The sequence below is a fragment of the Gekko japonicus genome, unplaced genomic scaffold (genome assembly GCF_001447785.1).
Source record: "Gekko japonicus isolate JY-2015 unplaced genomic scaffold, Gekko_japonicus_V1.1 scaffold1183, whole genome shotgun sequence".
Taxonomy (NCBI): domain Eukaryota; kingdom Metazoa; phylum Chordata; class Lepidosauria; order Squamata; family Gekkonidae; genus Gekko; species Gekko japonicus.
This window is the reverse complement of record NW_015167574.1, coordinates 436,622-459,366: the sequence shown is the minus strand read 5'-3', so window position 1 is coordinate 459,366 and position 22,745 is coordinate 436,622. Positions and strand designations below refer to the sequence as shown.

The 22,745-nt window shown below is 41.9% G+C and overlaps 1 protein-coding gene across 1 annotated transcript in view; it reads left to right on the top strand.

The window, feature by feature from the left end:
• The window catches only part of JMJD1C (jumonji domain containing 1C), a 142,607-nt gene extending 120,974 nt beyond the window's left edge, over positions 1 to 21,633 (top strand). The window contains exons 16-25 of the mRNA XM_015413863.1: positions 798 to 1,012; positions 6,305 to 6,583; positions 7,734 to 7,902; positions 13,381 to 13,471; positions 13,576 to 13,706; positions 15,095 to 15,214; positions 15,846 to 15,985; positions 17,766 to 17,942; positions 20,579 to 20,710; positions 21,354 to 21,633. Of these exons, the coding sequence (XP_015269349.1) occupies positions 798 to 1,012; positions 6,305 to 6,583; positions 7,734 to 7,902; positions 13,381 to 13,471; positions 13,576 to 13,706; positions 15,095 to 15,214; positions 15,846 to 15,985; positions 17,766 to 17,942; positions 20,579 to 20,710; positions 21,354 to 21,443 (1,544 nt within the window). The 3' untranslated portion in view covers positions 21,444 to 21,633. The remainder of the gene's footprint in view (positions 1 to 797; positions 1,013 to 6,304; positions 6,584 to 7,733; positions 7,903 to 13,380; positions 13,472 to 13,575; positions 13,707 to 15,094; positions 15,215 to 15,845; positions 15,986 to 17,765; positions 17,943 to 20,578; positions 20,711 to 21,353) is intronic.
• Positions 21,634 to 22,745: the final 1,112 nt, after the last annotated feature.

Below are 22,745 nucleotides of genomic sequence, written 5' to 3'. Positions count from 1 at the left end.
CTTCCTGCACCTGCATTAGTGAAAAGTACTTGATGACTCTTGAGACTTCCTGGTAAACCCCAGAATTCTTTGTATTTTCCACACCCTTGTCAAAATGTTAAAAATTAGTGGTAAATGTCAATGTTGGCAGCCTGACATTTCCCATAAATACATATGGAAAATCATATTATTTGGCTGTGTGTGTGTTTGGTGTAGTGGTTAAGTGCACGGACTCTAATCTGGGAGAACCGGGTTAGATTCCCCACTCCTCCACTTGTAGCGGCTGGATGACCTTGGGCCAGCCATAGTTCTGGCTCAGCTTTTCTTGAAAAAGAGCAGTTTCTGTCAGACTTCTCTCAGCCCCACCTACCTCCCAGGGTGTCTGTTGTGGGGAGGGGAAGGGAAAGGAGTTTGTAAGCCGCTCTGAGACTCCTTTGGGTAGTGAAGGGCGGGGTATAAATCCAATCTCTTCTCTTCTTCTTCTTCTTCTTCTTCTTAATGCCCTCTTTTGGTGCCATAAAAATGACAGGTGTTATTTCTTGCATATTGATAGAAGAACCAGTTGCAGAAGGCACCTATCACAAATGAAAGATGTAGCTAAAACTCAGCTCTCCATGTCTGTGAGGTTGAGGATGCCTTTTACATGGTTGGATAATGTTGATTCCTTTTTGAAAGGATCTAATTCATTCTCTGATGTTTGTTCAAGTGAATCAAGCAATAGTGCTAAAAAGTATATTGCCACTACTATCAAAGGCAGGCTGTCACTGTTCATGTTCTTGTGTCATGCTTAATGCAAGATCAAACTTGTTTTATTTTAGAAAACAAAGACTGCCCACTTGGGAAACATGCCAAGGAAGAACAGGATCAAGACAGTTCAGAATCTCTTAACTGCAAGACCTCAACTCCTTTGTCTCAGAATAGTGAGCAGGGGTCAACGTTACGAGACTTGTTGACCACAACAGCTGGCAAACTACGTCTTGGTTCTACAGATGCTGGCATTGCTTTTGCTCCAGTTTATTCTACAGGAACTGCAGTAAGTATGTTACCAGTTGTTATGTTCTGGATGCACTTGAATACAAAGGGTCTAATAATACCATAGCTTAGAAAAAAGTGGATAAATGGCTGCATTCAGATGAAGTAAACAAACCAGATTACAGTTTATCATGACAGCCAAATCAGATAACTTTACTAAATAGTCATTTTTTGTTTGTTTTCAGTATTCTGGTTTAATAATTATGATTTAGAATCTTAAGCATGAAACAAATTATATTTTGTTAATGCTCCTGATTCAGATGTCATGATAAACTGCAGTTTGTTGCAAACACTAAAGTCATTAGTCCATAAACTGAAACAGGACAGGGTGCAGAGCTCATGAGTGTAAGAACTTCTTGGTTATCATTTGTATGGTAATCTGAATGCAGCCAACATCAGTATTCAGTTTGTCACTGTCCAGGATCCAAAGAATTCTTTGGGGCATGCCCACTGGAATTAGAAAAAAATTAACTGTGGATCTCTCTTTTGCATGCTGTATCTCAAACTGTTTTGGACCCCCCCTTCAGAAGAAGTTTCCCATGTAGCACAGAGAGCTGAACTTTGAGACACAAGTCCAGATTCCCTTTGGTGTGCACAGTTAGTGCCTCAGGTTTATGACTGAATATGTAAAGCAAAGAACCACATGTATTTACCTGAGTTGACTGGTTTCATTATATTCTAAACATGTTAACAAAATTTTAAGCAGTGGCTGTGTATCAATAACAGACATTACACAAGCAACTCAGTTCATTGTAATTCCATTGTCTCTTATTGCAAGTATAATAATAAATGGGATTATGCCAGTTTAAGTGCTCGGTGAATCATTGCTTAACTACTGTAATGTTTTATTTATTTTCATTTATAATCTCTTTTTCACTGGGACTCAAGGCAGTTTATGCATATGATAGAGCTACTTAGTCAATCAGTAACCCGATTACAAAATATAACATTTGAATGATAACACTGTTTGAATTTCACAGCAGAGATTCCTAGTAAAACAAAGCTATTCAGTCATTCAATAAACAGATTACGAAACATGGTAACATCTGAGTCTAATAGCAAAGATTCCCAGTAAAACAACATAATGCATTGGGGTAGGGATTCAAGAACTGGTAGATAAAACATAGTATCCCTGATAGAGATTTCCAGAGAATAGCAAGGGGAGATAAGGAGGCCTTCCTGAATGAACAATGCAAAGTAATAAAGGAAAACAATGGAATGGGAAGGACTAGAGATCTCTTCAAGAAAATTGGAGAAATCAAGGGAACTTTCCATGCAAAGCTGGCCGTGATAAAGGACAAAAATGGTAAGGACCTAACAGAAGCAGAAGAGATTAGGAAGAGATGGCAAGAATAAACAGAAGAACTATACAGGAAGGATCTCAATGTCCTTGACAACCACAACGGTGTGATCACTAACCTCGAGCCAGACATCCTGAAGTCAAATGGGCCTTAGAAAGCATTACTAACAACAAAGTTAGCGGAGATGACAGTATCCCAGCTAAGCTATTCAAAGTCCTAAAAGATGATGCTGTTAAAGTGCTACACTCAATATGCCAGCAAATTTGGAAAACGCAACAGTGGCCACATGATTGGAAAAGGTCAGTATACATTCCAATCCCAAAGAAGGGCAATGCCAAGGAATGTTCAAACTATTGCACAATTGCATTCATTTCACATGCTAGCAAGGTCATGCTCAAGATCCTACAAGCTAGGCTTCAGCGGTACGTGGATAGAGAACTGCCCAAAGTACAAGCTGGGTTTTGAAGAGGTAGAGGAATTAGAGATCAAATTGCCAACATTCGCTGGATTGTGGAGAAAGCAAGGGAGTACCAGAAAAACATCTGCTTCATTGACAACACTAAAGCCTTTGATTGTGTTGATCACAACAAACTCTGGCAAGTCCTTAAAGAGATGGGAGTACCAGACCACCTCACATGTCTTCTGAGAAACCTGAGAGATCAAGAAACGACAGAACCGAATATGGAACAACTGATTGGTTTAGCATAGGAAAAGGAGTACGACAAGGATGTTATCCTGCTTATTTAATTTATATACAGAGTACATCATGCAAAATGCTGGTCTGGATGAATCACAAGCTGGAATTAAGATTGCCGAGAAAAACATCAACAGCCTCAGACATGCAGACGATACCACTCTAATGGCAGAAAGTCTTATATACGTCCAATTTCAAGAGAGCCATCTTCCTATTATTATTCCCATGATATAAAGCATTAATCATATTCCTTATAGGGTGACCTGTATATCTTCCTTTCACAAAGCCATATTGATCTTCTCATACTAATCTTGGTAATAACTTCTCTAATCTATTTGCTAAGACCTTTGCAAAAATTTTGTAATCCTGATTTGCCAAGTTTATTGGTCTATAAGAATTAGGATCCTCCAGATCTCTCTGTTGTTTTATAATTGTAATAATTTCTGATCTCCACGAATCTGGAGCTTTTCCTTTATTCAAAATTTTATTAAATGACCTTTGTAATTCTGGAACTATCAAATTTCCCACCGTTTTATAAAATTCTGCTGTAAATCCGTCCAAACCTGATTTCCCATTTTTAATTTATTTATAACATTTAAGATTTCTTGTTGTGTAATAACATCATTTAGTTCTATTAGCTCCTCTTCTTTAACTTTATTCCTTATAACTTCATCAAATTGTTTACTTTCCTCTGCTTTAAATAACCTTTGATAATAGTTAACAAAAATCTCTCTTATCTGATTATCTTTAAATACCTTATTTCCCTTTTCATTTTTCATACATCCTATCCTCTGCCTTTCCCTTCTTTTCTTCAAATAATTTGCCAACCTCTTCTTTGAGTTTATATTACTTCTCTGAAACTCATTCTTCACCAATACATCTCTTTTCCACATAGAGGTAAGGTCCATTTCCTGTAGTTCATTTTTCAACTTATTTAGTTTTTCATATTTCTTTTGTAACTTCCTTTGGAGTTCTAACATCTCCTTCAACTTTTGCTCTCTTCTAATATTTATTTCATTCTTAAACTGGATTTCTTTTGTAATACATATCCCCCTAATAACTGCCTTTGCAGCATCCCATATTATATCTTCATCTGCAGATTGCCTATTTTCCTTAAAATAATACTCCACCGCCTTTAATAAATCCTCCCTATCCTTTTGTTGAAAAAATATTTTAGAATTAAATCTCCATCGTTTAACCTTTCTTTCCTCATTCAGTTCTGCCTCTATGGTAATTGGTGCATGATCAGAGATCCATATCGGCCCTGTTTCCACCCCACTAATTCTCATATCATTAGTTTCTTTTATCAATATATGATCTATACAAGAAAACTTTTTATACCTTTTTGAAAAAAAAGTAGATTGCTTTTCCTTTTGCAAAATATCATGTATCTCTCTAAGTCTCCATTTTTTTAAGTTCAATTTTTTGTTCTCCGAAATATCAGTATTAAAAACCCCCACTATTAATAACTCCCCTTCATAGAAAGATTGCGACTTTTGACCATAAGGAATGCGGAGCGCCAAAGAATAGATGCTTTCTAATTATGGTGCTGGAGAAGAGTCCCTTGGAATGCAAGGAGATCAAATCAGTCAATCCTTAAAGAAATCAACCCTGACTGTTCCCTGGAAGGCCAGATACTGAAGCTAAAGCTCAAATACGTTGGTCACCAAATGAGAAGGGAGTAAAATAAGGGACTAAAAGACTGAAGGTAAAAGAAGAAGGGGACGGCAAAGGATGAGATGGTTAGACGGTGTTATCAAGGCAACAAACATAAAGTTGATGAAACTCTGGAGGATGGTGGAAGACAGGAGGGCCTGGTGTAATGCGATCCATGGGATCACGGAGAGTTGGACTCGACTATGCGACTGAACAACAACAACAACATCCCTAATAGAGGTCACTTCCTGAGCTGATCTTTTACATCACAGCTCCTCCTTTCCAAGAATGCCCTCCTGAACAATTCTGTTTTGCATGTGAAATGATCTTCCTAATAGAAGTGTGGGGTTTTCCTGGATGACTCCTCTGTCCTGGACTCATTCCAGTCCGGCTTCCATCCTGGTTACAGGATAGAGACCACACTGATTGCCCTCACAGATGACCTCCAGAGATATCTGGATTGAAGTGGGTCAGCGCTACTATTACTTGATTTGACGGCAGCATTTGACATGGCCGATTATGATCTTATGACCCACCACCTTGCTGATACAGGGATAAGAGGGACCACATTACAGTGGCTAGTCTTCTTTCTCCATGGTCGGGGACAGAGGGTGGTGCTTGGGGAGAGGGTCTTGCCATGTTGCCCACTGGCATGCAGCATCCACCTCCCAACCCTTGCCAGGGTGCCATTAGCACCAGCACCAGTGGTAGAAGCTTAGATGTGACACTGGATGGCTCACTTTCAATGGAGGTCCAGGTCACCAATATTGCCAGGTCATCTTCAGCTGGTCAATCAACTGGTTTCTTACCTTTTATCCTGCAACTTAGCCACAGTGATCTATGCAATGGACACCTTGAGACTGCAACTCGCTGTATGCAGGGCTGCCCTTGACTCTGACCCGGAAACTTCAGCTGGCGCAAAATGAAGTGGACTGCCTCCTATCTGAGTTGTCTGTGCAGGCACACATACAACCAGTACTGTGTCAGCTGCATTGGCTTCCAGTTGAATACCAGATCCAGTTCAAGGCTATGGTATTAACTTTCAAAGTTCTATGCGGTCTGGGGCCATCATATCTGCACAACCAGCTCTCCCCTTATGTTTCCTGGCGAGCCTCATGCTTCTTGGAGCAGCATTTTTTGGTGGTCCCCAGCCCCGAAGACAGCCTTGACCAGGGCCAGGGCCTTTTCATTCCTGGACTCAGCCTGGTGGAACACTCTCCCAAGCGAGATCAGGGCTCTGCAGGACCTATTACAGTTCCGCAGGGCCTGTAAAATGGAGCTATTCTGGGAGGCCTTTGAGTGAGGTGGTGGATGTCCATTCCATTGGCCTCCCTTGCTTCACCCCACTTCTCTTTGTCTGTATACAGATGTACTGTTGTACTTCCTGATCCATCTGAGCATGTACTACAGGCGCTTCTGGGGCCTTGGGGTTTGTTGGTCAATTTGGGAGTTACGTTATTAGATATTGTTGTATTTTAATCGAATATTGTATGGTATTTTAATGGTCAGTATTATAGTATTATAGTTATTTTGGGATGCACTGTTTATAATTGTTATCATAATAACTTTTTGTACAAGCTTGGTGATGATGTTTCCAGTAGTAAAACTAAGCATTACTGTCCTCATTTTATTTTTCCAATAGAATAGCAAAGGTGGAAGGACTATGCCAAACATTCTTGATGACATAATTGCTTCAGTTGTAGAAAACAAGATTCCACCAAACAGAACACCAAAGATAAATGTGAAATCTGAAGGGAAGGATGAGCCAAAGGATGACAGAAAATTCACTGCAGATGACTGCAGTATATTGTACAGTGATGTTCCACATTCGTGGATCTGTGACAAACATGTTTTGTGGCTTCGAGACCATAAAAACTGTAACAACTGGAAGCTATTCAGAGACTGTTGGAAACATGGGAAGGTATGCATTAAAAGTATGCATGGTAGGCAATTTAACAGCAATGCTGGAAGCTATTCAGAGACTGTTGGAAACACGGGAAGGTATGCATTAAAAGTATGCTTTAGCTTCCTAAAAAGGGCTAACAAAGGACTGCATGGTAGGCAATTTAACAGCAATAGAGAGAGGAAGGAAAGGATTTCCCCATCCCCTTGCCCTCATCCAACCAGGAAAATATTACCTTGATCTGTATTGAAAATAGTGGCCAACCACTGCATTCTCATACCAATCTTGATCAGCAAAGAAGCTGAAATCATGACATCATAATAACTGAGATAATCTCAGTATTTGATGAATAGTCTAAGTATGAACCATTTTAAATTATCACTTTTAGAATGACGATTTACTATGTTGGTACCTCTTTTATAGGCACATACATGCAAATAGTACCCCAATAACTGTGCTTTTGCATTCCCATTTAGAAAGTTGAATGTATAGAGTGCTTAATACTTGTTATACATCCTATGTTTGCACTCTGCTAAATCAGTTGCTTTTCTATGTAGGACCTAATTATGTAGTTCCTGTTAAACGTCAGTAAAATTTGTCCTTCATTCAAATGTGCTCTTGCAGATGCATAAAGCACTTCTCATCACACAAGGTTTGTCCTTGTTTCCTGCCATTTTCTACTCAAGCTAGAGAGATACCTCCCCCACCCCCCCTGCATGCTGTTCATAAGGGTCTTGCAGTCTTCAGGAGCAGCTTGTTGGGTATAGGGAACACCAGAAGATCGAAATGGATCTGTTCTGCCTCCTCTGATGAATTTGAACTTTTTAAAGAAATATAGGGGAAAAACATGCTACAAGTGTTTAAATTGAGGTAAACTCAATTTGCAAATCAGCTGCAATTAAATGAGATCATAAAGTAATGAGAAAACTTATGAACTGAGACAAGTTGCAGGAGTTAATTTAGGTTGTGCATGCTTAGTGAAAATTCTCACAGATACAAATGATGATGTAGATGACTGGAATGCTGTTTAGCAGTTATTGATGTGAAATATTGGAAAGTACTGTACATACAAGATGTCAAAAAGTAATTTCAAAGCTGATTTCTTCTGTGTCCCAGTTTGTTTTTAAAGTATTCTTTCTTATTGCCACTTTTCTGTTTTGCTTTGCAGCCTGCATTAGTGTCTGGTGTGCACAAGAAGTTGAATGCCAGTTTGTGGAAGGCAGACTTAATTAGTTCAGATTTTGGTGATCTCAAAGTTGATATCTTGAATTGCAAAGACAGTATTACTTCAAGTGGCAGTGTCAAGGAATTTTGGGATGGCTTTGAAGAATTTTCAAGTATGTTGTGTTTTGCATGTTTTCTTCAGTTTCAAATAAACTGTACTGTCTGTCTACCAGAAATATCAAATATCATCAGGATGCATAGACCTCTGATATTTCTAGCATTTGCTGGGTTGACCCAGTAAAAGTTTATTTTAGACAGTGTACTGGTAACTTCCATTTATACTAGGTTTTCCTGAGGTTTAATGGAAAATTGGGAAATAACGTGCAGCATTATTAAGCCAAAATTCATTGTCGTTGATTCTGTGCAGTCCCACATGGGACTGCAGTTTAGCAGGCCTAGCATGGAGAGGAGATAGCAAGCTATTTAAAGAAAATTCTAGGCTCCCAGGAGTGCTCCCGTCCCTTGTAAAGCTTGTTGAAGTTTCCCACCCAAAAGGTCACTTGATCAGGGAAGGAAGCACTCCTCCCTCAGTTCTCATCTTCCCACCATGAAGAGAGGACATTCTTCAGCAAGCTGTTGCTTTTTGGCCTAAGAACAAAAAAACAAAGACTACATAAATTGTAGAATAGAATCATAGAATCACAGAGTTGGAAGGGGCCATACAGGCCATCTAGTTTGGTGTAGTGGTTAAGTCCCCGGACTCTAATCTGGGAGAACCAGGTTTGATTCCCCACTCCTCCACTTGCACCTGGCTGGATGACCTTGGGCAAGCCGTAGCTCTGGTACAGCTGTTCTTGAAAAAGAGCAGTTTCTATCAAGAGCTCTCTCAGAGCCCCACCTCCCTCACAGGGTGTCTGTTGTGGGGAGGGGAAGGGAAAGGAGTTTGTAAGCCGCTGCCAGTGAGGTGGAGCTCACCACCTCCCTAGGCAGCTGACTCCACTGTTGCACAACTCTGTCAAAAAGTTTTTCCTAATATCCAGCTGGTACCTTCCTGCCCTTAATTTAAACCCATTCTTGCGAGTTCTATCCACTGCTGCCAACAGGAACAGCTCCCTGCCCTCCTCTAAGTGGCAGCCCTTCAAATATTTAAGGAGAGCAATTATGTCCCCCCTCAACCACCTCTTCTCCAGACTAAACATTCCCAAGTCCCTCAGCCTTTTCTCATAGGGCTTGGTCTCCAGGCCCTGGATCATCCTAGTCACTCTCCTCTGCACCCACTCCATTCTGTCCACATCCTTTTTGAAGTGAGGCCTCCAGAACTGCACACAATACTCCATGTGCAGCCTGACCAATGTGGTGTACAGCAGAACTGTGAGATCTTGTGATTTGAATTTTACGCCTCTGTTGATATACCCAAAGAAGAAGATAAGAGATTGGGGCTGAGAGAGGTGGGGCTGAGAGAGCTCTGACAGAAATTGCTCTTTTTCAAGAAAAGCTGAGCCAGAACTATGGCTTGCCCAAGGACATCCAGCAGGTGTAAGTGGAGGAGTGGGGAATCAAACCCGGTTCTCCCAGATTAGAGTCCGCACGTTTAACCACTACACCAAACTGCTCTCTCTTGTTTATTGTTCATAATAGCAGTCTCTGGACTCTGATGAAAAGCAATAATACTAAAATATATATTATTAAACCCTCGAGATTCTACCTCAATGCACTGAAGCTATGGCACTTTTTAAGAAGTGTTCTGATTTTGGAGCCAAAATGGCCCAAAATGATGAACATTCTGCTTGTTTGTTGTGCCTTGGTGAAGGACACAACCCTTCAACTTGCTCTGCTTGTCGGCTCAACCGCCAAGGCAAGGGAAGGTAGAGCGGTAGCGGTTCATCTTAAAGTGGCCCTGTGGGAGAAGGTGTTCAAGGCCACCCTCCCCCAACAGTTAGTATATCAACAGTGGCTGAGTCTTTGGGAAGGGCCCCCTTGCTGACATCTCTGCCGACCCCAGCTACTCAGCCCACTGAATCTACCACTGTGATGGGGTCTTTATCTGAACAACCCATCAAAAAGGCAAAAAAGAAGTAAAAGCATAATCGCTGCGAGATCTCCATCCTTGGACTGTGAAACGCTGCCCTGGTGCTAACAATCACCAGCATTGCTGCCTCAGCAGCTTAACTCATTCCAGGGTCAACAATCAACTCCCGCCCATCATCAGCATTGATGGCTGTCTCGGGACTGAGTGCCAATGCCAGAGACAGTGCAACCACCTCGACTGATCCCCGTCACCAATCAGTGTTGACATATCTTTGATGTCAGACTCCCCGGCTTCTTCGACTCATTACTGAGCTTCGTCATTGATTTTGGATGACAGTGTCCTTGAGATCCAGCCAGAGAAGCCCCCAGCTCATAAGAAGAGATGTCATGATTCTGTAGACTAATTATGTCCCATTAACCCATGGATGAACTACCCAATGATGTTCCCAGTTCCTGGGGCTGCATGGGATCCTTCCCATTTTCTACCCACGGGACCTCCATTGGAATCCTCTTGATCTCATAGCAGGATGGATGATGCTGACCAACATCACTGGATCTCCTGAAACCCTCTCTGCCAATGTAGATCTGGTGCTAAATAATCTGGGGTTCATTGTTAACTTAGAAAAGTCTCACTTGCAGCCTACCCAGACCATAGAATTCATTGGTGCTAGGCTTAGTTTGGTGGATGGTAAAGCTTACCTTCCCTCAAAGAGAGCAATACACTCCTTACACATAGGTTTCAGACAGCAAAAAATATTAAAAGGTTTCTGGGGTACATGGCAGCTATGACTGTAGTTACTCCTTTTGCCAGGCTCTTTATGAGGCCTTTACAAAATTAGTTGTTTTTTTTTTTTTCCCACCAACTTGACTCACAGTGGGACAAATTCTCCATCCCTAGACCAGTTCTCCGCTCATTGCAATGGTGGACTGATCCATCACACCTCCTCAAAGGGGTTCAATTGGGGTCGTCTCCTCTGCAAATTTTTACAGATGCATACCTCTTGGGATGGGGTGCACATACTGGAGACCTAACTGTAAGTGGTTGGTGGTCTAGCTATGAAGTTACATTACACATAAATGTGTTGGAACTCAAGGCTATGAGGTATGCTCTGATTTTTCCCCCCCAGATGCTGTGCATGGTTGCCATGTTCTCATTACCATTGACAACAGTACTGCAAAGTTCTGTGTCAACAAGCAGGGGGAAACAGGTTCCCTTACACTTTGCAGGGAAGCAACCAGGATTTGGTAATGGGCTATAACACACCATGTACACCTATCTGCAATACACATAGCTGGGGTTCAAAACTCGCTAGCCGATATGCTAAGCAGGGTCGCCTCTGTAACTCACGAGTGATCCCTGAGGGATGACTGCCTCACCCCAATATTCAAGCAGTGGGGACTCTGGAGGTGGACCTCTTTGCCTCATCAGACAATGCCAGATGCCCTTTGTTCTGCTCCAGGGTTGCATCATACCCCAATTCTATTAGGAATGCATTCCAGTTATAGTGGGGTGGATGCTTATTCTATGCTTTACCTCCATTTTCTCTCCTTCACAAGGTCCTGGTAAAGTTCCAAATGGATAACACCCTTGCCATCCTCATAGCCCCATTTTGGCCCAGAAAGACATGGTTTCCACTCATATGTCCCTACCTCGATCCGAAGATCTGTTGAAATTAGGACCCATTCACCATCCAGGGATCAGGTCCCTCCATCTAACAGCATAGCTAATCCAGCCCCATAACCATTGGTGTCAAGGATGTCAGGTTTTCTCTGCTTCACGTAGACCCTTCCACATGCCGCCGTTACGAGTATAAGTGGAAAAGGTTTCAGACCTGGGCACGCAGACATGGTTTTGATGCTTTGAGTACTTAACTAATGTTGAGGTATACTGGCCTCTCAACTTCGCCACTGAAGACTTAGCATACTTTGGATGAAGGCTATACAGCGTTTTCTAACCCTATGTCTAAGCAGTTTATGAAGAGCTTATGGAATTTGTTTCCTCCAGTGCTAACCTCTGTTCCCCAATGGAGTCTTTCCCAGGTCCTTTCAAAACTTCCAGATAAATCGTTTGAACCACTGGCTACTACTAACTTGTCTTTCCTTTCCTACAAGGAGGCATTTCTGATAGCAATTACTTCTGCACAGAGGATGGGTGAGCTTAGTGCCCTCTCTTGTGACCCTCCTTTTCTTAATTTTCATCCTGATAAAGTAGTCCAAAGGCCACAAATAGGATTCTTACCTAAAGGTCCACCTAGATTCCACATCAGCCAAGACATCAACCTCCCTGTTTTCTTCCCTTCCCCCTCAGGCAGGGCTGAAAGAGCACTTCACACACTAGATGTTTGTAGCGCTTTACTGTTTTATCTGAAGAGGATGGATGATTTCAGAAAAGGCAGAAGTCTATTTGTCTGTTTCAAATGCCTTAACAAGGGTAAGGCTGCCTCATCGCAGACCTTGTCTAGATGTGTGGTTTCAGCAGTGAGGTTAGCTTACACAGAGTCCGGGAGGGAACGTCCACTTAGAGTGGTCACACATTCAGCAGGAGCACAGGCGTCTTCTGCTGCCTTCACAGCCAGATTGCTGCTGGCAGATGTTTCCAAGGCAGCTACGTGTTCCACACCATCAACCTTCATTTGGCACTACGCAGTTGACGTTGACTCCAGGAGCGAGGCAGCTGTGGGGAAAGCAGTTTTACAGTCACTCTTCTGCTAGTCCAGCTCATACCCTCCTCCATGGCAAGTGGACTTGCTATTCTCCGATATGGGGCTGTACAGAAGCCATGATGATGAAAACGGAAAAAAAATATATGATGAAAACGGGGTTGCACTTAGCTGTAACTGTTGTTCATCGAGAGTTCTTCTGTGCAAGTACACATCCCTCCCTCCTTCCCTACTTTGGACAGTGCATGTAACCTCTCTCATAGCAGCAGATGGCAAACTGAAGGAGGAGTCCTCCCTTCCCTAATCATGTGACCGTTTGGGCAGGAAACATCAACAGGCTGTCCAAGGGAGGGGAAGCATGCCTGGGAGCCCAGAACTGTCTTTAAATAGCTTAATGTAGTAATGTAAAACAGGCCTCTAAAACGTTTAATTGAGTATGAACTTTGCATGTGTCTGATCCACTTACTTTAAATTAACCCTTCCCCCAGTCCACCTCGCAGCACTACCATTCAGAAATACTGTCTGTGGGGTTTGGGGAATTCCAGAAATATCACTGACCCCGATGTGGAGGTCTGCAGTGGAAGGGAGGAAACAATGAAAACCACCCCCTCAGTGGCAGAAAACAGCCCTCAGATGTAATATTGACAGATAAGCAGGTGTCCAAATGTGAATCTATTCCATCTTGTCACAGTTTAAATAGGGAAGTGAACTGCAGTGTGATATGCACTGACAGAGCAGTTTTAAAACAGAAGATGTTAATGCCATAAATTGTTGCCAACTGTTTTTTTCCCTGCAGCAGTAATATTGTGCTTGCTCATTACTATGGCCACCTTTGTTTACAGATTTAAAAACCAGAATATTTTCTATATGTTGTGGTTAGTCAAAGTAGAAGGCATGCTCGTGTTACTCTTACATCTAGTAGTAATAATGGCTTAGTACATGCATTGGCTTGTATGTTTGCAGAGCGGCAAAAAATAAAATATGGGGAACCAGTTGTACTGAAGTTAAAAGACTTGCCTTCTGGTGATGATTTCAAGACCATGATGCCTGCAAGGTATTCATTTTTATTGAGTCTTCCCTCAGTTACTCTGTTTTGGGGGGGGGGTCTATTTTTCCTCAGATTTTATTCACACTGTTACTTTTACCTTATTTCCTCAGATATGAAGATTTATTAAAAAGTTTGCCATTGCCAGAGTATTGTAATCCAGAAGGAAAATATAATTTGGCTTCATACTTGCCAGGGTTTTTTGTACGCCCAGATCTAGGACCCAGGTTATGCAGTGCATACGGTAAGTAAATTTCCAGTAACAATTGTGTAGACTAGGAGACTGGATCCTTCTTAAACAAAACACACACACCCTTTTTAGCCAAAGACAGCATGGCCTGTAGCCACAGTGGGGCATTTGGTGGTCGAGCCCCCCCCCGTCCTGCTGCACCACTTGAAGATGCCAGACACCCTCACCCCCCAGTGTGCCTAGCCCAACAGCAACAGGGAGGCTCAGGAAAGAAAGGGAAGTGGCCCTGCAGCTTTTGGTTAGTTTCACTCCAGAGGATCAGCTTCCAGGTTTAACAAATGATCAGAGGGGAGTGAAACTGACCAGAAGCAGCAGGACAGCTTTCCTTTCCTTCCTCAGCCTCCCAGCTGCTGCAGGGGGCTGGGGATTGGAAAAGAAAGGTGCCCTGCCACTTTTGGTCAATTTCACTCCCCTCCAATCTGCTGTTAGACCCAACAGCTATTCCTGAAGGAGTGAAACTGACCAGAAGCAGCAGGGCAGCTTTCCATTCCTTCCCCAGCCTCCCCACAGCAGAAGGGAGGCTGCCCTGCCCCTTCTGGTCATTTTCACTCCTTGAGGAATAGCTGTTAGGTCTAACAGCTGATGAGAGGGGAGTGAAATACAATTCAGGTTTGAAGAGCTGCAATTCATGTTTATTTTTTATTTGATGTTGTGTCTGCCCCACAAGAAAAAAATATGCCTCACAAGCAAAAAAATCTTGGCTATAGGCTTGAAGACAGCCATTGCCAAAGACACAAAGGTTTTGATAAGCAATAATGAATGATTAAAGATGGGCATGTTCAGAAGGAGAAGAACAAGGAAATACAGGTTCCCAGAGACAGCAGAAGAGTGAGTTGGCGGATGGGATGTGGTCATGATAACATAATGCCATTTCATACCTGGGAGCTGCAAATAGATGAGAGGGGGGAAATGCATGTATCCTGATGTTTCGTTTTCTGATACGATAAAAAGTGTAATAACAGTCCCAAGCCAGCAACTGGACCTGTAAAAGACTTAAAACTGATCAGCTCTTTTTGAAATCTAAAGTTCTTTATCACAGTTGTTAGTACATTGTTATACCTCCTAAACAGAACTAGATGCCTCACATCAAGTTTTTCAGTTGTTCTTAACTCACAAATTAATTTTGAAAGCCACCTGATCCTACTTAGAAAATTGCTATCTCCCCTCTCTCTTCTTTTTTTTTGCTGAACCAGATTTTTTCTCTTATAAATTTTTGTCTATAAATGTGGGTGATTTCATTAGCTATTTAAATCTTAACTTAAAAATATAAAACCAATTCAGGTTCCATAAATTTCACAAGAAAACATTTTACAGGTCTGTTCATGAAAATTGATGAAGGCCTTAAATGCTCTTCAATATTTTATACATTATCTTTGAAAAAGGTGTAGCTGCTGCTAAAGACCACGATATAGGAACTACGAATCTCCATATTGAAGTGTCTGATGTTGTGAACATCCTTGTCAGTGTTGCCATAGCAAAAGGGAATGTTCTCTCAAAATCAGGTAAAGTTTAAAAAAAAACCATGTGAATTGCCACCACAGCAAAACTGGCACAAGCATAATCATTTATGCATACTTATAAATTAAATATGGATAATATCCTCTTGATACTTCCAACCAAACATTAATCAGCATGAAAACTGGTTGTTTTTTCACTGTGTGCTTGGGTGCAGTTGGGCTGCAAGCTCTGTTTAATTACTGTGTTTATAGAACAAGGGAGGGATGGTGACAACTATTGTTGCAGGGCGGCAATGATAAGGTATAGATTTATGTACTTATGGATTTTTGCATGAACTTGTCCTTGTCCCAACATTATCCATAAGACACTTTAATGATCAATTCAGAACTGCAAAAAAAATTGACTGTTTATTGTGTGATAAAGTTATTTGATGCCATTCACCATTACCTTGTGCAAGATCTGTACATTTGGTTTTAATAATATTAGTGTGTTTTAGATGGGCATCATTAAGATTTGTAACTAGTGCATATAGATTTGTCTGTTGCTGCTCCTCTTTTTCATGCCCTGCCTTTTTGTGATATATACAAGGGAAGGAAGAGGCATTTCTGGCATAATGTTCAATGCAGAGCTAGTCTTCTCCAACTCTGGAATATGATTACATTTATAACTTTTCAGGAGTACTAAAGAAGTTTGAAGAAGAAGATTTGGATGATCTTCTAAGAAAAAGGCTGAAGGATTCAAGTGAATTGCCTGGTGCTTTGTGGCATATTTACGCTGGCAAGGATGCAGAGAAAATAAGGGAGTTCCTACAAAAGGTTAGATTTATAATGGATGCATATTAATTAGAACTGAACAAATTGTGCTTATGGTGTGTGTGTAAAATAGTCTAGATAAATCCCCTTAAACTGAGCAGTGCTGGGGCTGTAGATGCTTACTCTGAATAGGAAATTGAACCTTTCATAATAAGACTTTTTGCACATTTGTCTGTTTTGCTGCCTGTAAACATTGCTGGAAACCCTTTGGGGGTAATGGGTTTGCATGGCATTATCAGTCTTATTGTTGTGCTGTTTGAACTATGTGACCTAGCACGCACCTGACATTCCCCTACAGCTCCAGATTACCTGCAGCAGTGATTATGATTGCATGATTGGTAGTGTTGGATAATCAGGAGATGCTGATCCACCATTACAGATCTTCTCACTAAGGAAACACTTGATAAGCTTATCAGAAAAGGCAGTAGGTTGGATCCACCCAGTTTTTCCATTCCCTCCTTATTATACCCCCCATCCCACATTATTTTTATCCTTTCTGGACAACATAGTCTTTTTGGTGATCCAACTCAGTGTCTCCCTGTTTAAAAACCTGTAGTTCTTAGCGTAATTATGGTTTGAAAATAGGGAGTTCCCCTTTTTCCTCTTAAATAATAACTCAGTCTCAAGGGGTGTCTTGCAGAAATATTTTAAAGGTGTATTTATATATTTGTAGAAGGTAAGAAAGGGATCATCCAAAAATATTGTTCCCCAGGAAAAAGTATTTTTTTCTAAATCAAAGGGGGTATATAGCTGGGTTTGGTTGCCTTGACATATCATTTGATAATAAATGATTAGTCAGACCTTGCACAACTCAAGGAATTGTTATGAGGCACAGACATTTTGGATATCCTTCCATTATGCACGATATAAGGCAGGGGTGTCGAACTCATTAGTTATGAGGGCTGGATTTGACATAAATCGGGCTGTCGGGCTGGGGCATGTGTTTCACAAAATGTAATGCCAGGTAGCAGAGAGATAAACTTTATAAGCGACACAGAAAAACACAATTAAAGATATTATAGTAGTTATTCCATTGGAGACCTACATTAGGAGGGTGTGTGTGTGTGTGTGTGTTGTTTTGTGTGTGTGTTTTAAATCATATATTCTGCAAAACAGAAGTCCCTTGAGTTTGCAGAACTCTATATTTTAACTCTGGCTTAGTCCCTAACCTTCCTCCCCACTCCCTTAAAACATGCCTGCATAAATTGGAAAGGTGGAGGATTAGTGGGATTTTGCAAAGCAGTTTTTAAAATAAAAAAGAAACACAAGTTTCACAGCAGAAGGACACCCTCCCCCCAGCTCGTACCTGTGAGAACTACGAAGGCCGGAATGGTGGCTGGGAAGTTTGGCAGCCCCGCTCTCTGCTTCCTGCTGTCAGAGGCAGCCCTGCCCTCTGCACTTTATACTCCAAGGCAGCTCAAGCCCAGAAAAGCGAGGATGGGCAGGGAAGGGGGAAGAGAGAAGAGAGCCCCACTCCTGGGCTAGATTAAAGGCCTGGGCAGGCCAGTTCCGGCCCACGGGCCGCAGGTTTAACACCCTTGATATAAAAGCTATGGAATCTGCATTCCTATTTATATCTTATGAAGGGAACTTTGACTTATACCCTGGAAATCTTGTAGGTCTTTAAGGTACTACTGGGCTCATCTCTTGCTCTTCTGCTGAATTCTAATGAGCATTCTGAATCTTAATTATAATTTTGTACGCAATATAGATTTTATGAGCCGACTGTCCTCACTAGGTAAACAGGTTTTGTGTATAATGCAACTTCACAACTGTATTACAGATATCAAAAGAACAAGGTTTAGACGTTTTACCAGAGCATGACCCAATACGTGACCAGAGTTGGTATATAAACAAAAAACTACGTCAAAGACTTCTAGAAGAATATGGAGTAAAAACCTGCACTCTCATCCAGTTTCTTGGTGACGCTATTGTTTTACCAGCAGGAGCACTCCATCAGGTAAAGCCATGCTTTCCCAAAAGACAAGTATGAATGTACAGTTATAGATTTTCTTTTTACTGATGGCTGTTACAAGATGTAACCGACAGCACTTTTGTGATGCCATAAAGATTGTCTGACCTCCCTTTTAGTATGTTAAAGTATAATTTTTTAGAGCTAGGAAGATTTTTGTTTATCATCAGCAAATAAAACTCTTTCCATCTTCCCTGCCTACTTGTATAACTTTTGTGTTGGATGGTTTGTGGTGGAAAATCTGGTGATGACCAATTTGCTTGTTCCCTTTCTGATCAAAACTGACTGAAAATCTTCCTGTTCTCAGTGTGTTCTGACCTGAAAATTGTAAAAATAGGTTTTAGGATCTTTAAGGGGCTGTGTGCAGTGCAATAAAATCAAGATGTATTGGATTTATATCCCGCTCTCCCCGCAAGCGGGCTCAGGGCAGCTCACAATTAGCAGCACCATGTGCCAAGATAAAACAGTTATACAATTAACTTAGATATAGTTGATACCAAAAAGTGCTCATAGTGATATTCAGTCTTCATTCAGTTAGAGATGGCGTGCAAACAGAAGTGATACTAGGGCCCTGTTTTAACGATATTTCCGCCTCCCGCAATGCTGTATCTCGGTCTCCTGAAGGGCCAACCTACCGCCACGCAGTTGGTGACATCAGTGGTGGGCGGTGTTGGTGTTGGGTGGTGGGCGGCTCCTAGTTGAAAGCCTGGCAGAAGAGCTCTGTCTTGCAGGCCCCACAGGGCCCCGATCTCCTCCGAGAGCTCATTCCACCAGGTAGGAGCCGCCACCAAAAAAGCCCTGGCCCTGGTAGCAGCAAGCCTGGCATCTCTAGGGTCTGGGATAGTTAGACGGTTTTTTGACCACGACCAAAGTGCTCTCTTGGGTCTGTATGGGGAAAGGTATGTTGGACCCTGGCCATATAGGGCTTTAAAGGTAAGTACCAGCACCTTGAAGTGAATTCGGTATGCTATTGACAGCCAGTGCAATGCCTGCAGCACCGCCCCAATGTGCTCCCATCTAGGGAGACCCATCAAAAGCCTAGCCGTGGCATTCTGCACTAGCTGCAGCCTCCGAATTTGCGACAAGGGCAGCCCCATGTAGAGACAGTACAGTAGTCTAGTCTCAAGGTGACTGTCGCATGGATCACTGTAGCCAGGTCGTCACGGTCGAGGAACCAACTGCCACATCAGCCGGAGATGGTAAAAGGCTGACTTAGCAGTGGCCGCCACCTGGGCCTCCATAGTTAAGGAGGGATTCAGGAGCACTCCCAGACTCCTAACTTCCGGCACTTGCACCAGTGGTGCCCCATCGAAGGTCGGGAGCAGGATCCCCAACCCCAAACCGCTCCAACTCAGGCACAGGACCTTCGTCTTTGTCGGGTTTTGTTTCAGCCTGCTCAGTCTGAGCCAACCAGCCATGGCGTGCAATGCCTGGTCCAGATCTTCCGGACTAGAGTCCGACCGGCCACCCAACATCAGATAGAGCTGGGTGTCATCAGTGTACTGGTGACACCCCAGCCCATACCTCCAGGCAATCTGGGCGAGGGGACGCATATAGATGTTAAACATCGAGGAAAGCACTGCCCTCTGAGGCACACCACACTCCAGTGGGTGTCTCCTGGACTGCTGTTCACCCTCTGTCCCCGATCTTGGAGAAAAGAAGCGAGCCACTGCAAGGCAAGCCCCTGTATCCCCACATCGGCGAGGCGGTAGGTCAGCAATTGATGGTCGACTGTGTCGAACACAGCCGACAAGTCGAGCAACAACAGTACTGCCAACCCGCCCCGATCCAGATTTCTCCAGAGGTCGTCAGTAAGGGCCACCAGTGCAGTCTCCGTCCCATGTCCTGGGACAGAGATGCAAGGTTGGATCCAGCTTAGCTTTTCCAGTGGCAGAGTGGAACTTTCCTGCCTCTCTGCTCCCACTGTAGCCCACCAATTGCCACAACGTGCTCCTCTTGGAAGGTAGGGGTCCTGAGGAATGACAGGAGGGGCTCTGCAGCAGGAAGGGAGAATCAGTGGAAATAGCTAGTTTTGCCTGGATCCAACCTGCAATGGAAGTTTACAGATTTTTTCCCAATCACAGTTGTGTACTTCTGGCTGTCATTTTTAAAAACTCATATAGAGAAGTGCACCAAATCCATTGGTGCAAGTATTGAGGGACTTTTGTGTATTCCCCTGCACACAGCAGCTGTTTCTGGCCCTTGGAATGTTGATTCCTGGGGTCACAGTACCTTTATAGAAGAGAACAGCCACTCAGGTTAGGGGGCTGCTCTGACAAGAGGGAAGAGAAAAGTGAGCGATGTCACCCCCTTCCTCCTCAGTACAGCTCCTATCCTCTGTCACTGTTAATTCACATAGGCCCTACAACACCAGGAATCTGCTGTGCTGTTTCTGAGGGCCTGCTGATTCCCAGGAACAAAATTATTTCGGGTTGCATGGGTTGGAGTGAGACTTGGAAATCTGTGGGACCCCCCCCCCCTTTAAGAGGACTCTAAAATCTTCATAACCACGTGGTTGGATATAGACCAGAGACTTAATGATCCTGGTGAAGCTGGCAGTTGTACATATTTGTTTTTATCCTTTCCTGTCCAAGAATACTTCAGCATGGGTTTTGTTTACACAGGTACAGAATTTTCATAGCTGCATTCAAGTAACTGAGGACTTTGTGTCTCCAGAACATCTTGTGCAGTCATTTCATTTAACGCAAGAACTGAGGCTATCGAAGGAAGAAATCAATTATGATGATAAACTGCAGGTAACAAATGAGTCCTCATCGTAATTCAGTGGTGTTTGCTGATGTTCATGTGGAGTAAATGTTAATGAATATGTGACAGTTGGAATTCCTTTCAGCTGTGATAGTTTCATATTGGTGGCTATGTGAACACTTCTATACACAGTACAAGAGGCACACATCTTGGACTTGTGTGTGTTCTCTCAAGCCCCACTCTCCCTAGTACAAGCTACAGTACTGGTTTCTTTCTACTTGAGATCGCCTGATGAACTTGCTGCCTGTAGTCCTATATCCATTTAGGTATACCTGGGGCTGGAACTTGCTACGTCGTTCTATCAGCACCTGCCAGTTCCTCCAGTGTAAGACACTTTGTGCTGGTGCAAGATGCTCCATCTTGAATCAGCAGAAGACTTCTTACCCTGGAAGAATATGGAAGCACTGATGGAACAGCAGGATCCAAACAGTATTGTGCTCATGATTACTTTCTCCTCAACAAGAGCAGGTTGAAGGAGTCTGTGAGCTCAAGACCTGTGTGCCTTTTTTATTGGATGCAAAAGCGCGTGTATGAACCCGGCCAACATCTTTCTCTTCACTCTCCCTCCCCAAAACCTTTCTACATTATCAGAAGCTGTGTCCATTGCTTAAATTGCTGAACTTGCTTTTACAGGTTAAAAATATCTTGTATCATGCAGTTAAGGAAATGGTGAGAGCTTTGAAGATACACGAACAGGAAACAGAAGATATGGAAGAAAACTAAGTGTGTGCGCTCCTCCTTTTTGTGTCAGGTTATTTTTTTATGATAGTCTACTCACTAATATAAGCTGCACGCACCATCAGTGCCAAGAAAGTATGTCCATTGTATTTACTTGCTACTGACACTGCAACAGAACAGCTTCTGATAACAGCTGCTGTTATTTAAACTTGGGGGATTTTTTAGAAATAGAAAACCCTAAGCAGCATTCTGCTTTTATGTATCATAGTGTAAATGAAATTTGCAAAATGTCAAAGATTTAAGATGTATTTATTTTTGGAAAAAAATTCTATGCTCTATTGTTGATTGAATGTAAATGTGATTTGTACAGTTTGGTTAAAATAACTTGGATATTTTTCACTACATTGAGACAGTTACTGTGAGTAGGACACAAACACCAGCTATTGCCTGCATTTGGGATATTGCTGAATCCGCACAGCAGTCATGTCATGATCTGAAAATTTACTGCCAAATAATTGTAAACTTTGTACAATATAAAAGTATATAAAATAGATATGACAGACTCTTCAGTATTTTATTGAAGCTATTCAGTGTACAATGAAACGTTTTCAAAAAGGTGTAATTTATTTAAAATTTGTCTCATTTTGGTAAAATTTATGTGAACTTTTAAAGCTAAATATTAAACTTAATATGCTATGTAAATATATACATATATACATTCAATGATGTATTTTTTTAAAACATTGGCTTGCTTTAATTTGTTAAAAGTGCAAGTGTTACACATGCTTTGTACATTGAAAGTTGAAAGGGGTTTTACATTTTCCATTAAAAAGGACTTTATCAAATGTTGTCTCATTGTGTGTGTTTTTCATGTTTGTGGCACATTTGTTAAAGATGCGCTTGTCTGAGTCATTCATTCATTCACAGTGGTTGCAGATGTGTCTCTGTAATGTTGACTATTGTAAAAGACTAAATTGTTGTGTGTTTAATTAGTGTGGTTCGTTCTGCCCTCTCCAGGTTTCATATGAAACTGCTGACATGTGCTAGAGCACAGTTCAACTGGCTGAGCCAAAGAAAGTTTATTTAATGAGGAATAAAAATAATTAAAACATCTTGTTATGTACTGTCTTTAATTACAGTTCTTAATATGAGCAATTACATTGAACAAGTTTTTGACATTTTTATGATTATCAGTAACAAAGATAAAATTCATAACATGACAAAGGTAGTCTCTGATAACACAAAGATTTAGGAGACAATAATTATGTGGAATGTCACCTTGATGAATCCAAACAGAGTTGAATTCTTTGCTTCATTCTATTTTCTAGCAGGTGATATAGTCTAAAT